Source organism: Cebus imitator, unplaced genomic scaffold (assembly GCF_001604975.1).
Source record: "Cebus imitator isolate Cc_AM_T3 unplaced genomic scaffold, Cebus_imitator-1.0 Scaffold72, whole genome shotgun sequence".
NCBI classification, from domain to species: Eukaryota; Metazoa; Chordata; class Mammalia; order Primates; family Cebidae; genus Cebus; species Cebus imitator.
The window spans coordinates 7,059,411-7,072,207 of NW_016107387.1; the positions used below are offsets into that span (position 1 = coordinate 7,059,411).

Here is a 12,797-nt window from a genome sequence, read left to right on the forward strand (position 1 = left end):
AAAAAAAAAAAAAAAAAAAGAAAGAAAGAAAAAGTTAAGGGAGGCCAGGTGCGGTGGCTCATGCTTGTAATCCCAGCACTTGGGAGGCCAAGGTGTGAGGATCACTTGAGCCTAGGGGTTTGAGACCAGCCTTGGGAACATAGTGAGACCCTGTCTCTGCAAAACATAAAAAATTAGCACGTGCCTATAGTCCTTGGTATTTGGGAGGCTAAGGCTGGAGGACTGCTTGAGCCAAGAAGTTGGAAGCTACAGTGAACCAGTGATTGTGCCACTGCCCACTAGACTGAGTGACAGAGCGAGAGGAGAAAACGATATGACCATCTCAAATAGATGTGAAAAAGCATTTCGTGAAATTTATCATCTCTTCAATTTTTTTTTCTTATTATTTTTCTTTTTGAGATGGAGTCTAGCTTTGTCGCCAGGTTGGAGTGCAGTGGCACAATCTTGGCTCACTGCAACCTCGGCCGCCTGGGCTCAAGTGATTGTTCTGCCTCAGTCTCCCCAGTAGCTGGGATTACAGGCACATGCTGCCATCCGCAGCTGATTTTTGTTTGTATTTTTAGTAGAGAGAGGGTTTCACTGTGTTGGTCAGGATGGTTTCAATCTCCTGACCTTGTGATCCACCCACCTCGGCCTTCCAAAGTGCTGGGATTACAGGTGTGAGCCACCTTGCCCGGCCAATTCACCATTTCTTTTGGATGAAAGCCTTTAGTGAACTAGGAACAGAGGAATTTTCCTTAAGATGGTGAAGATTACATATCAGCAACAATAACAAACATTTTATAATGATAAAATCCTAGCAGTGTGTCCATTTACTTATTTTTTAATTTTAATTTTATTTTTTTTCTTGAGATGGAGTTTCACTCTTGTTGGCCAGGCTAGAGTGCAGTGGCATGATCTCAGCTCACTGCAAACTCCGCCTCCCAGGTTCAAGTGATTCTCCTGCCTCAGCCTCCTGAGTAGCTGGGATTACAGGTGTCACTATGCTGGCTAATTTTAATATCTTTAGTGGAGGCGGGGTTTTACCATGTTGGCCAGGCTGGTCTTGAACTCCTCCTGACCTCAGGTGATCTGCCTGTCTCAGCCTCCCGAAGTACTGAGATTACAGGTGGGAGCCACCACGCCCAGCCTCCATTAACTTATAAAGAAGACAAGGATGCCTCTTACCACTGCCGTTATTCTTCATTGCTTTAGAGCAAGGTTTCTCAATGTTACTTCTGACATTTTTGGACCCAAAATTCATTGTGGGGGGTTGTCCTGTGCTTTGTGGGATATTTAGCAGCATCCTTGGTCTCTATCAGATGACAATGGTAATCCTCCTCCTCAGCCATAACAATAAAAAATGTTATGACTGAATTGCCCCAGCAAAATTATGATGGTTGAAAATCACTACGTTAGAGATTTCAGACAGTATAGCAAGAAAAGAATAAACAGTTATATTTTGAAGGGAAGAACAAAAATTATCTTTATTTGTAAATTATGCTACTTAGAATCTAGATCAAAATCTAAGTGAATTAACTGAAAAACTTAATATGATAAGTTAAGAATGTGGCTATTTGTTGGCTGGGCGAGGTGGCTTACGCCTGTAATCCCAGCACTTTGAGAGGCCGAGGTGGGTGGAACACTTGAGGTCAGGAGTTTGAGAACAGCCTGACCAACATGGAGAAACCCTGTCTCTACTAAAGAAAAAAAAAATTAGCTGGGTGTACCTGTAATCCCAGCTAATCCCGAGGCTGAGGTGGGAGAATCACTTGACCCTGGGAAGCAGAGGTTACAGTGAGCTGAGATCGAGCCACTGCACTCCAGCCTGAGAGACAGAGTGAGATTCCATCTCAAAAAANAAAAAAAAAAAAAAAAAAAAAAAAAAAAAAAAAAAAAAAAAAAAAAAAAAAAAAAAAAAAAAAAAAAAAAAGGAATGTGGCTATTTGTAAGATAAATAACAGGAATTAGTAACTTCCCAGCAATAAGAAGATGTAGCGGGTAAAAAAAACCCCTTTTGCCATAGAAAAAAGTGCTATAAAATTATTAGAAATAGAAACTTGACAAGAAATGTAAGATTCATGTGAAGAAAATGACACAACTTTACTGAAGGACATAAGAATGGAAGGGTGGAGAGTCACATCGTGTTTCTGGATGGAAAAACTTCATATGCTAAAGATGTCAACTGGCTCCAAATTAATCTATACATAACATTCAATCCTAGTCCGAATTTTAATGTTGTTTCCCCGCTGGGAACTTGGAAGCTTGGTACTAAAGTTTGACTGGAAAAATTTGTGTGGGGGAAGAACTAAGACATTTTTGTGGAAAAGAATAATGAGGTGTGGCGGCCCCTACAAAATATGAAATAATACCGTAAAACCATATTGAAATCACATGGTACTATTCCTAGATACCATAACCTCCCAAAAATAACCTGGGCTCTGTGGAAGAAGGGTCAATTTAAAATCTTTGGCAACAAATGTATACGATGAGCTTCTAACTTCTTTCATACTAGAGAGCAGGGAAGGTATCCAAGACTACTAGGGTCTCAGTAAAGACACAGGAGCCAAATTGAAGGGGCTCCTACTGGCCAGTCAATGAAACTCATTAAATATATTAAAATCTTGGCTGGGTGAAGTGGCTCGAGCCTGTAATCCTAGTACTTTGGGAGGCTGAGGTGGGTGGATGATGTCAGGAGATGGAGACCATCCTGGCTAACATGGTGAAACCCCATCTCTACTAAAAATACAAAAAATAGCCAGGTGTGGTGGTACTCGCCTGCAGTCCCAGCTACTCAGGAGGCTGAGGCAGGAGAATCGTTTGATCCCAGGAGAGGGAGATTGCAGTGAGCTGAGATTGTGCCACTGCACTCCAGCCTGGGCGACAGAGTAAGACTGTCTCAAAAGAAAAAAAAAATCTTTAAGGTCATAATAATACTAAAAAATATTTTGGAAAATGCTAGGCAATCTCATTCATTCTGAAATTGGTAAATAAAGGGAGAGAGACATGCAGAGAGAGGTACGCATTTATCCTCCCTTTTGTGTGCAGACTACCTCAGAGAGTAGCCAAAAGGTTGACATAGGGCTGTTCTTTTGTTGTTCTTGGAGGCAGATCTTGCTTTGTCACCCAGCAGGCTGGAGTGCAGTGGTGCGATGTTGGCTCACTGCAACTTCCGCCTCCTGGGCTCAAGCGATCCTCCCACCTCAGCCTCCTCAGTAGCTGGGATTACAGGCGAATGCTATCATGCTCAGCTAGCTTTTGTATTTTGTAGAGATAGGGTTTCACCATGTTACCCAAGCTGGAGGATTTTTTTTTTTTTTTTTTTTTTTGGGAGGGAGTCTGGGTCTGTCGCCCAGGCTGGAGTGCAGTGGCACAATCTCGGCTCATTGCAACCTCCGCCTCCTGAGTTCAAGCAATTCTCCTGCCTCAGCCTCCCGAGTACCTGGGATTGCCGACACGAACTGCCATGCCCAGCCAATTTTTGTATGCTTAGTAGAGATGGGATTTCACCATGTTGGCCAGGCTGCTCTCAAACTCTTGACCCCAAATGATCTGCCTGCCTTTGACTCCAGAGTGCTGGGATTACAGGCGTGAGCCATTGTGCCTGGCCTCAGTTGTTATTTTTACAGAAGAATTCCCACTAATAAATGCTCCCTGTTCCAAAGAAACAAAGTAGTAGAATATCACCATTTCCCAGTTCCTGGTACATACCAAAACCAGGAGGTGATTGCCAGTGTGGCTAAAACTTCCCTGAACCTCCCATTAATCTTATCTGACAGAAAAACAACCAGACATTATTGCATCCTGTGGTGATGCCGTAGGAAGAACAGAGCACTACCTATGAAGTATACAGGACTTACTAAAAATAATTCTGAATTGAACTTGAAACTAATCAAGCCTCAGAATGAACTGCCAGTTTACAGGAGATACAGGGGCAGAGGCATAGGCTAAACCACATCACAGGAGGGTAAGCAGTAATTTCCCTGTTAGAATTTCCCCTATAGGCTGGTTGAGGTGGCTGATGCCTATAATCCCAGCACTTTGGGAGGCTGAGGCGGGTGGATCATTTGAGGTCAGGAGTTCGAGACCACCCTGGCCAACATGGTGAAACCCCATCTCTACTAAAAATAGAAAAATTAGCTGGGTGTGTGTGCTCCTGTAATCCCAGCTACTTGGGAGGCTGAGGCATGAGCATTGCTTGAACCCAGGAGGCGGAGGCTGCAGTGAGCTGAGGTCGCACCACAGCACTCCAGTCTGGGTGACTCCATCTAAAAAAAAATTTTTCCTCATAGCACGTGGGAAATTCTTTTAGATAAATGACCTAGTTTTTTCAACAAATGGATGGCAAGTGGGGGAAAAAAGAGGGAGAAGAATTTTACGGATTAAGAGATTTGAGAGACACAGGAACCAAAAGTAAACCCCAAAGCATGGTGTTAATGTTCCCCTTTGACTTCCCCATCCCTGGCATACTGAGAACATATCATGTTCAAATCCTTTATCCCCTAGGACAGTCAGCCTCTGATGTCACCTATAAATTCCTGACCCCTGACGTCACTGATCTGATATCCCCTTCTACCCCCCCACCTCCCGGCGTCTCTGGCAGGATACCTCCCTTCCACCTAACTGTGGCTCCCTTGGCCCCCTGGGGAGAAGGTTGGGTGGCAGGTGCTGTTTCCCTCCAGACACCTTCATCTCCACCTCATGTCTTCCTCAGCTTATTCCCAGCACCTGGACAATGAGATCAGTCACAGCAGCTACCTGGGCACCGACTACCCCACAGCCATGACCCCCACTTCCCCTCGGCGCTACTCCCCAGTGGCCAAAGACCTGCTCGGGGAGGAGGACATTCCCCGAGAACCGAGGCGAATCGTGATCCACCGGGGCTCCACGGGCCTAGGCTTCAATATCGTGGGTGGCGAGGACGGCGAAGGCATCTTCATCTCCTTTATTCTGGCCGGGGGCCCTGCAGACCTCAGTGGGGAGCTGCGGAAGGGGGACCAGATCCTGTCGGTGAGGAAAGGCCTGCCCCTCCCTGCACCACCCCCTCCCCTCCCTGCACCACCCCCTCTCCTCAGGGCACAGCCCAGAGCTCTTGGGGAGGGGTGTGGGTGAGCTGCAGCTTGGTCCTCTTGTGGGGTCACTCCCTGCTCCACCTGGACCCAGAAGTGCTGGCTCCTGTCTCTGGTGACACAGCCTCTCCTCTCTCTAGGTCAATGGTGTTGACCTCCGCAACGCCAGCCATGAGCAGGCCGCCATTGCCCTGAAGAATGCGGGTCAGACGGTCACGATCATCGCTCAGTATAAACCAGAAGGTACCAGGCCGGAAGCTCCTTTTCTTGTGAGCTAAAATGGCCCTTAGGACTCTGCCTCCTCAGCTGATGGCTTCTGTGGGTGTGGAGAGGGTGGCAGTAGGATGGGGACAGAGCTCAGGAACCTCCCTGTCCTTCCTCAGAGTACAGCCGATTTGAGGCCAAGATCCACGACCTTCGGGAGCAGCTCATGAACAGCAGCCTGGGCTCAGGGACGGCCTCCCTGCGGAGCAACCCCAAGAGAGGTTTCTACATCAGGTCAGAGACTCCCCAGGCCGGGCTCCTCAGCCTCTCTGAGTTCCTGGGCACTCTGTGTTCGGCCGCTCCTCCTCTTCACCCTGCCTGCTCTAGCTTTCGCCCCAGGCCTGACATGCGGCCGGGGTTCATGGGCTTGGTTGCACAGGTTAACATTTGAAATACTCCCTGTCGATGGGAAAATAGCCTCTGCCCCAAGTACCCCACTTGCCTTCTAGCCCCGGTCATTATAGCACTTCCTCGGGACTCCCAGACACCCCACAATTTGGCCCTTCGAAGGTTAATGCTTGGGGGAACAGGGGTCCTCTAGGGTATTTGGAGGACCTCACATCCTTGTGGGCAGTCCTGGAGAGGTGGGCCAAAGCTCTGCTGTGCCTGCCTCCTGTCTCTCCAGTGGGATTTTGACCCCCTCTTAGGGCTCCTCTCCATTGACTTCTTTTTTTTTGAGATGGAGTCTCTAGCTCCTGTTGCCCAGGTTGGAGTGCAGTGGTGCCATCTTGGCTCACTGCAACTTCTGCCTCCCGGGTTCAAGTGATTCTCCCACTCAGCCTCCCGAGTAGCTAGGACTACGTGCCACCACACCCAGCTATTTGTTTTGTATTTTTAGTAGAGACAGGGTTTCACGAGATTAGCCAGAATGGTCTCAATCTCCTAACCTTGTGATCTGCCTGCCTTGGCCTCTTGAAGTGCTGGGAATACAGGCATGAGCCCCCGATCCCGGCCTCCATTGACTCTTTTGTGGCTTAGGTCCCTCCTGCCCCCACACATCCCACTCCATCTGCCTCCTCTTCTCTCCCTCTCTGGTCCTGTGGCTCTCGTGGCCTTGTCTCTTGCCCTGATCTGCAGATGTCTTGCAGCTGTCGGCCCTGGCTGAACTCTTTCCAGAGGTCGAGACCTGCACTTCTGGCCATCTGCTTTCTGGCCATCTCTACTGGGATGTCCCACAGGTGTCCCACACTCAACAGGTCCCCCGCTGAGCTCATCATCCTGCCGTGGACCCGTTCCATCTTGATGCATCAGCAGTTTCCCTCTTGCTGAGTGGCATCTCCGGTCACCTGGACCAGAGATGTGTGCCAGCTCACACCTGAGCCCTTGCTCTGCCCTTTCTCCGTGCTCGGGTCCAGTTGGTCCCCAAGGTTCTTCTGAATCCCAGTAACCACAGAGATTGTGTGGTGGCTCCCAGGGGGAATGTCTTCTGGTTGTCAGCCTCCCAGGAGGCCCGGGGTCTCTTCCCCTTCTCCAAGTCCATTGCTTTCTTCCGGATCTTCATTCCTCTAGTTTCTGATGCCAGGAGTTGTGACTTACTGATAGGGATTTGATACTAGTAAGGGTAACCATGATTTACAGACATGGGACCTTTCTTTTTCTTATTAATTTGGACAGATTCAAGGTTACCCCTGTGACTTTATGACAGTTTGCACATGTACTGCAAACTGTTTTCTTGAGAGGTTGGAGTTCCAGCTCTCCCTCTGGAAACTGTACTCAGTGTGGGCTGAATGATGGTTAATAGTTGTGGTGATTACGATTACAGTCAGCGTTCGGCCCCCACACAGTTTTGGGTTTCTCAGCACCCATTGTGGCCATGGGAGTGCCATCCACAGATCGCTGGGCTGGGTCTCAGGGTGACTGATGCAACCTTCCTGGGGTCCTCAGCCGGGCTCTGACCAGTAGCCACTTGCCCCCCAGGGCCCTGTTTGATTACGACAAGACCAAGGACTGCGGCTTCCTAAGCCAGGCCCTGAGCTTCCGCTTTGGGGACGTGCTGCATGTCATCGATGCTAGCGATGAGGAGTGGTGGCAGGCACGGCGGGTCCACTCTGACAGTGAGACCGATGACATTGGCTTCATCCCCAGCAAACGGCGGTGAGGCTCTGGGCTCTGTAGCCTTCCTGCCACAGGCACTGAAATTCCCAAGGTCCCTCAGGGTGGACAGCCATCCAGGGGTGGGTTTGCCCTCTGACCTCCTAGGGGTTTGTCTGTTGGGCCCTCCTGGGGACTGTGGCTCCCATGAGCCTTTGGGAAGGACAGCTCCTCATTGAGGAGCACAGGGCCCAGGGCCGTGGGAGAAGGGGTTATCAGCCAGCCCTGAGCGAGCGTGGAGAAGGGGTTGCTACCCAGCCAGGAGCCTGGGGGCAGCAGGGTTCCTCACTGGCCATTTCCCTACCCACCTTTCCCTCCACGTATCCCACAGGGTTGAGCGACGAGAGTGGTCAAGGTTAAAGGCCAAGGTAGGTGGAGGAGAGGTGAGCCTGGGTGGAAGCGTGAGGGCTCATGGAGCTGAGCTCATAGCTAACCCCGTGGCCGCCTGCTTTTTCTTCCTAGGACTGGGGCTCCAGCTCTGGATCACAGGGTAGGTAGGGTCAGTTCGGGAGGATGTGGGTGAGAGGCATGCTGAGCTGCCTTTGATATCCTCAAGGGGGAGACAGGGCCCCAGGTCTCCTGTTTCAGAGCCCCTTGCAGACACCTCGCCTCCTGACAGGTCGAGAAGACTCAGTTCTGAGCTACGAGACAGTGACGCAGATGGAAGGTGAGCCCTGGCCCCTGCCTTGGCCCCTGCTCCTGCTGCTGCTCCAACTCGGTCCTTGGCCTAAGCCAGGCTCTGTCTCCGCAGTGCACTATGCTCGCCCCATCATCATCCTTGGGCCCACCAAGGACCGCGCCAATGATGATCTTCTCTCCGAGTTCCCCGACAAGTTTGGATCCTGTGTTCCCCGTGAGTGCTGGGGCCTTGGATGGAGGTGGTGGTGGAAGTGGTGGTGGGGTAGAGGAGGCCCATCCCTGCAGCCATAGGCAGAGCCCCCTGGGGGATTGGTGCGCAAGAGGACACAGGGTTTCTCCAAGAAGGAGTGGTTCTCAGCTGCCCTCACATTCCCCAGTACCCATGTCCAGACCAGAGACTTGGAGGCCCTGAAGGGTGCTGGGGGAAGCGGTCCTGCCCCTCTGCAGTCTTGGTCTCCCTGGCAGTGCCCTTTCATCAAATGACCAGCTGGGCACTATGGGGATTTGATTGATGGAGGCTGGTTTTAAGCTAGAGGAATGGGGGTTAGATCTTTGGGGGGTGGGGTGACTTCCTGGCAGATACGACGCGGCCCAAGCGGGAGTATGAGATAGATGGCCGGGATTACCACTTTGTGTCGTCCCGGGAGAAAATGGAGAAGGACATTCAGGCACACAAGTTCATTGAGGCCGGCCAGTACAACAGCCACCTCTATGGGACCAGCGTCCAGTCCGTGCGAGAGGTGGCAGAGCAGGTAGGACCTGGCGGGCACCTAGTCCTCTTCCTCCTCCCTTCTCCCCACCCCATTGCCTCCCTCCAGCTCTCTCTAACTCTCTCTCTCTCTGTCTCTTTCCCTGCTGGGTCTCGACTCTGCTCCTCCACCTCCTTCTCCTCTTGGGCAACTCTGACCGCCTGCTCTCTGCCCCTGCTCTCTCTCCCACCTGCTTCGCTTCCTGACCCCAAACTCCCCACCACCATCTGGCCTCTTTCTCAACCCACTCCCTCCTCCTTGCCCCATTTCTCCTCTTCCCGTGGCCTTGTTTTTGGTGGCTTGGCCTTCCCCACTGGGTCCCTCCCTTTTCCCTGACTCCCCTCGGGCCCTTTCCCCTGCCTCACCCTTTCCTGGGGCCCCACTCCCCTCTCCCACTCCTCTGCTAACTCCGTTCCCTTTCCCGATGCTCCCCACCCTGCCCTCCCTCCCTCCACGGCTCCTCTCTCCATCTGCCTCCCTCCCATCTGTCTCCTTGTTCCTTCCATCTGTCTGTCCTTTGTCCGTCCTCCCCTCCCTCCTCCCTCTATCCTACTTCCTTTCTCCTTTTTCTTGGCTTTCCTTCCTGCCTGTGTCACCTCTGCCTTGTGCACACCGCCCCATTTGCTGCTGCCCTGGCTCTGACACCCTCTCTTGGGTCGCTGCCTGCCTGGTGCCCCTCCCTTTCTCCATCTTATCCTGTCCCTGCCCTCTCCCCACGCTCTTCCTCTTCGTCTTCCCTATCCTTTCTCTCTCTGTCTTTTACTCTGTCCATACCCTCTTCCTGCCTGACTCTCTGCCCCATGTTTCTTGACATCCATGTCACTCCCCCTTGGCCAACCTCCCATTCCCCACCTCTCCCTGTCCTGTGTCCCTCCACACCGCTGTCTGTCCTTTCCTGCCACCTGCTGGCCCCCCTCCGCCCACCCTGCCTGCCCCCAGGGGAAGCACTGCATCCTTGATGTCTCGGCCAATGCCGTGCGGCGGCTGCAGGCGGCCCACCTGCACCCCATCGCCATCTTCATCCGCCCCCGCTCCCTGGAGAATGTGCTGTGAGTATGGTCCTGGGGGCCTCCCCTCTGCTCCCCCACATATGTGGCCCTGGGCCTCACAAGGCCTCTGCGGTGAAACTCTTCCTTCAGAACCCTGGACAGCGGTCCCAGCAGCCCCTGAGGGGGATCCCTGGAACCCAGGGATCCATGAGGACCTGGAATCCAGGAGACCTGGAACCCAGAGAATTCTGGCAATCGGGCCTTTCCCTTCCTTTCCTGCCTGGGGCTAGACAGGACTACATCTCCCAGCAGCTCCTGGGGCACACCAGCTGGGGCAAGCCAGGGCCTCCAGGGCTGTTGGGAGTTGGAGTCCAAATCCCATCTGTGGGGCTGAAGGCTGGAAGGATGAAGCTTGGGAGATGGCCCTGGAGTAGCCACACCTGACTGGGGTGGTTGTGGGTGGGGGCTTATCTGTGGCCCCAGAGGATATTGGGAATTGTATTTTTTTTTTTTTTTTTTTTTTTTTTTTTTTTTTTTTTTTTTTTTTTTTTTTTTTTTTTTTTTTTTTTTTTTTTTTTTTTTTTTTTTTTTTTTTGCTGTGTGCTCCAAATAGGAGAATACTAGTTGCAACTTAACATCCCTGGATAGAGGAGGTGAAAGTCAGGGTCAGGTGGGCCCAGTCTCAGGCCTGCGCTCCCTCCCGCTTCACAGAGAGATTAATAAGCGGATCACAGAGGAGCAAGCCCGTAAAGCCTTCGACAGAGCCACTAAGCTGGAGCAGGAGTTCACAGAGTGCTTCTCAGGTGAGGCTACGTAGGGCACCTTTGCTCGGATTAGAAAGCACTCCCCCCTCAATCCCAGTGGACGGCTTAGAAAAAAAGAGGTGCACCCCTGTGGGCAGACACGGTGGCTCACGCCTGTAATCCCAGCACTTTGGGAGGCCGAGGCGGGTGTATAACCTAAGGTTAGGAGTTCAAGACCAGCCTGGCCAACATGGTGAAGCCCGTCTCTAGTAAAAATACAAAAAGTAGCTGGGTGTGGTGGTGGGTGCCTGTAATCCCAGCTATTCGGGAGGCCAACGCAGGATCACTTGAACCTGGGAGGTGGAGGTTGCAGTAAGCTGAGATTGCGCCACTGCACTTTAGTCTGGGTGACAAGAGTGAAACTCCATCTTAAAAAAAAAAAAAAGGTGCCCCAGTGAGCGGGTGCAGCCCCATGGCTCATGGCTTGGAGAATTAGAAAGAGATGCCCCTTCCTCTGGGCTGCTGCCACCCCCTTGGCCAGGCATCCTCTGACCCTTGGCCTCACTCCCTGCTCCACCCTATGCCCAGCCATCGTGGAGGGTGACAGCTTTGAGGAGATCTACCACAAGGTGAAGCGTGTCATCGAGGACCTCTCAGGCCCCTACATCTGGGTTCCAGCCCGAGAGAGACTCTGATTCCTGCCCTGGCTTGGCCTGGACTCGCCCTGCCTCCATCTCCTGGGCCCTTGGTCTGGACTGAATCGCCCAAGCCCTTGGCTCCCCCCGGCCTCCCTCCCACCCCTTCTTATTTATTTCCTTTCTAACTGGATCCAGCCTATTGGAGGGGGGACACTCCTCTGCATGTATCCCTGCACCCCAGAACTGGGCTCCTGAATGCCAGGAACCTGGGGTCTGGGGGGGAGCTGGGCTCCTGGTTCCGAGCCCTTGCTCCTTAGGACCCCCACCCCTGCCAGCCCCCAATGCACACACAGACCCACCGGGGGCCACCTGCCCTCCCCCATCTTCTCCCACACACATTCCAGAAGTCAGGGCCCCCTCGAGGAGCACCCGCAGCAGGGATGCAGGGCCACAGGCCTCCGCTCTCTCCCGAGGCAGGTCTGAGGTCACCCCTGCCCTCATCGTAATTCCCATGTCCCTTGATTTCTCATTTATTTTTTCCACTTTTTTTCTTCTCAAAGGTGGTTTCTGGGGGGAGAAGCAGGGGACTCTGAGGCGGGCCCCCTGCCTTCCACACGCCCCCACCTTTTTTCTTTGCCGGTTTGCATGAGTGGAAGGTTTAAATGTGGCTTTTTTTTTTTTCCTGGGAATTTTTTTTTGGGGAAAAGGGAGGGATGGGTCTAGGGAGTGGGAAATGCGGGAGGGAGGGTGGGGGGCAGGGGTCAGGGGTCGGGTGTCCGGGAGCCAGAGAAGACTGGAAATGCTGCCGCCTTCTGCAATTTATTTATTTTTTCTTTTGAGAGAGTGAAAGGAAGAGACAGATACTTGAAACTCGGTGTATGGCCTGGTTATTTGGGACCTGGGTGTGGAGGGAGACGGGCACAGGGATGGATGGGTCAGGTGGTACACCCCCCCCCCCTTCTTCCCTCCAAACCAGAGCAGTTAGACTGGCCTGAAAAACGGGCCATGGAGATAACTGACGTATCAAGGAACTAGACTTGGTGAAGATGGCCTGTGAAGGGCTGGAGCTCTGTCCAAAGTCATGACAGGCCAGAAAGAGGAGGCTGGAACTCGTATGGGACCTTGCAAACTCAGTCCAGCTCTGATCCCCCACTGGGCTGTCTCAGTCCTGTTGGGTAGCACAACAGTCCCTAAAGGAAAATAGAGAGGAAACTTTCTTCATTCATGTTCATGGAGCTGTGGACAGAGCGAGGCTCTGGGAATGATCTTTACAGAGGTTTGCCGATAAGAAATGCTGTGTGAATATACACTGGGTTTCTTCATGCCCTCTCTTTTTTTTTTTGAGATGGAGTCTTGCCCTGTCGCCTAGGCTGGAGTGCAGTGGCGTGATCTCAGCTCACTGCAACCTCCGCCTCCCAGGTTCAAGCGATTCTCCTGCCTCAGCCTCCTGAGTAGCTGCGACTACAGGTACACGCCACCACACCCAGCTAATTTTTGTAATTTTAGTAGCGATAGGATTTAACCATGTTGGCCAGGATGGTCTCAATCTCCTGATCTTATGATCCACCCACCTTGGCCTCCCGAAGTGCTGGGATTACAGGTATGAGCCACCATGCCTGGCCTCTTTTTTTTTTTT

General features: G+C 52.0%; 1 protein-coding gene and 1 long non-coding RNA gene across 11 annotated transcripts in view; one reads left to right on the forward strand and one right to left on the reverse strand.

Moving 5' to 3' along the window:
- The window catches only part of DLG4 (discs large MAGUK scaffold protein 4), a 29,890-nt gene extending 17,859 nt beyond the window's left edge, over nt 1-12,031 (forward strand). For all 10 annotated transcript variants that reach the window (XM_037739677.1, XM_037739675.1, XM_037739676.1 and 7 more), the window contains 12 exons: nt 4,694-4,989; nt 5,189-5,291; nt 5,432-5,546; nt 7,230-7,406; nt 7,735-7,771; nt 7,866-7,893; nt 8,023-8,070; nt 8,155-8,256; nt 8,622-8,794; nt 9,731-9,840; nt 10,492-10,583; nt 11,112-12,031. In XM_037739677.1, the coding sequence (XP_037595605.1) occupies nt 4,694-4,989; nt 5,189-5,291; nt 5,432-5,546; nt 7,230-7,406; nt 7,735-7,771; nt 7,866-7,893; nt 8,023-8,070; nt 8,155-8,256; nt 8,622-8,794; nt 9,731-9,840; nt 10,492-10,583; nt 11,112-11,218 (1,388 nt within the window). In that variant the 3' untranslated portion in view covers nt 11,219-12,031. The remainder of the gene's footprint in view (nt 1-4,693; nt 4,990-5,188; nt 5,292-5,431; nt 5,547-7,229; nt 7,407-7,734; nt 7,772-7,865; nt 7,894-8,022; nt 8,071-8,154; nt 8,257-8,621; nt 8,795-9,730; nt 9,841-10,491; nt 10,584-11,111) is intronic.
- The window catches only part of LOC108306610, a 10,195-nt gene continuing 9,228 nt past the window's right edge, over nt 11,831-12,797 (reverse strand). The window contains exon 2 of the long non-coding RNA XR_001826205.2: nt 11,831-12,351. This is a non-coding gene — a long non-coding RNA (uncharacterized LOC108306610). The remainder of the gene's footprint in view (nt 12,352-12,797) is intronic.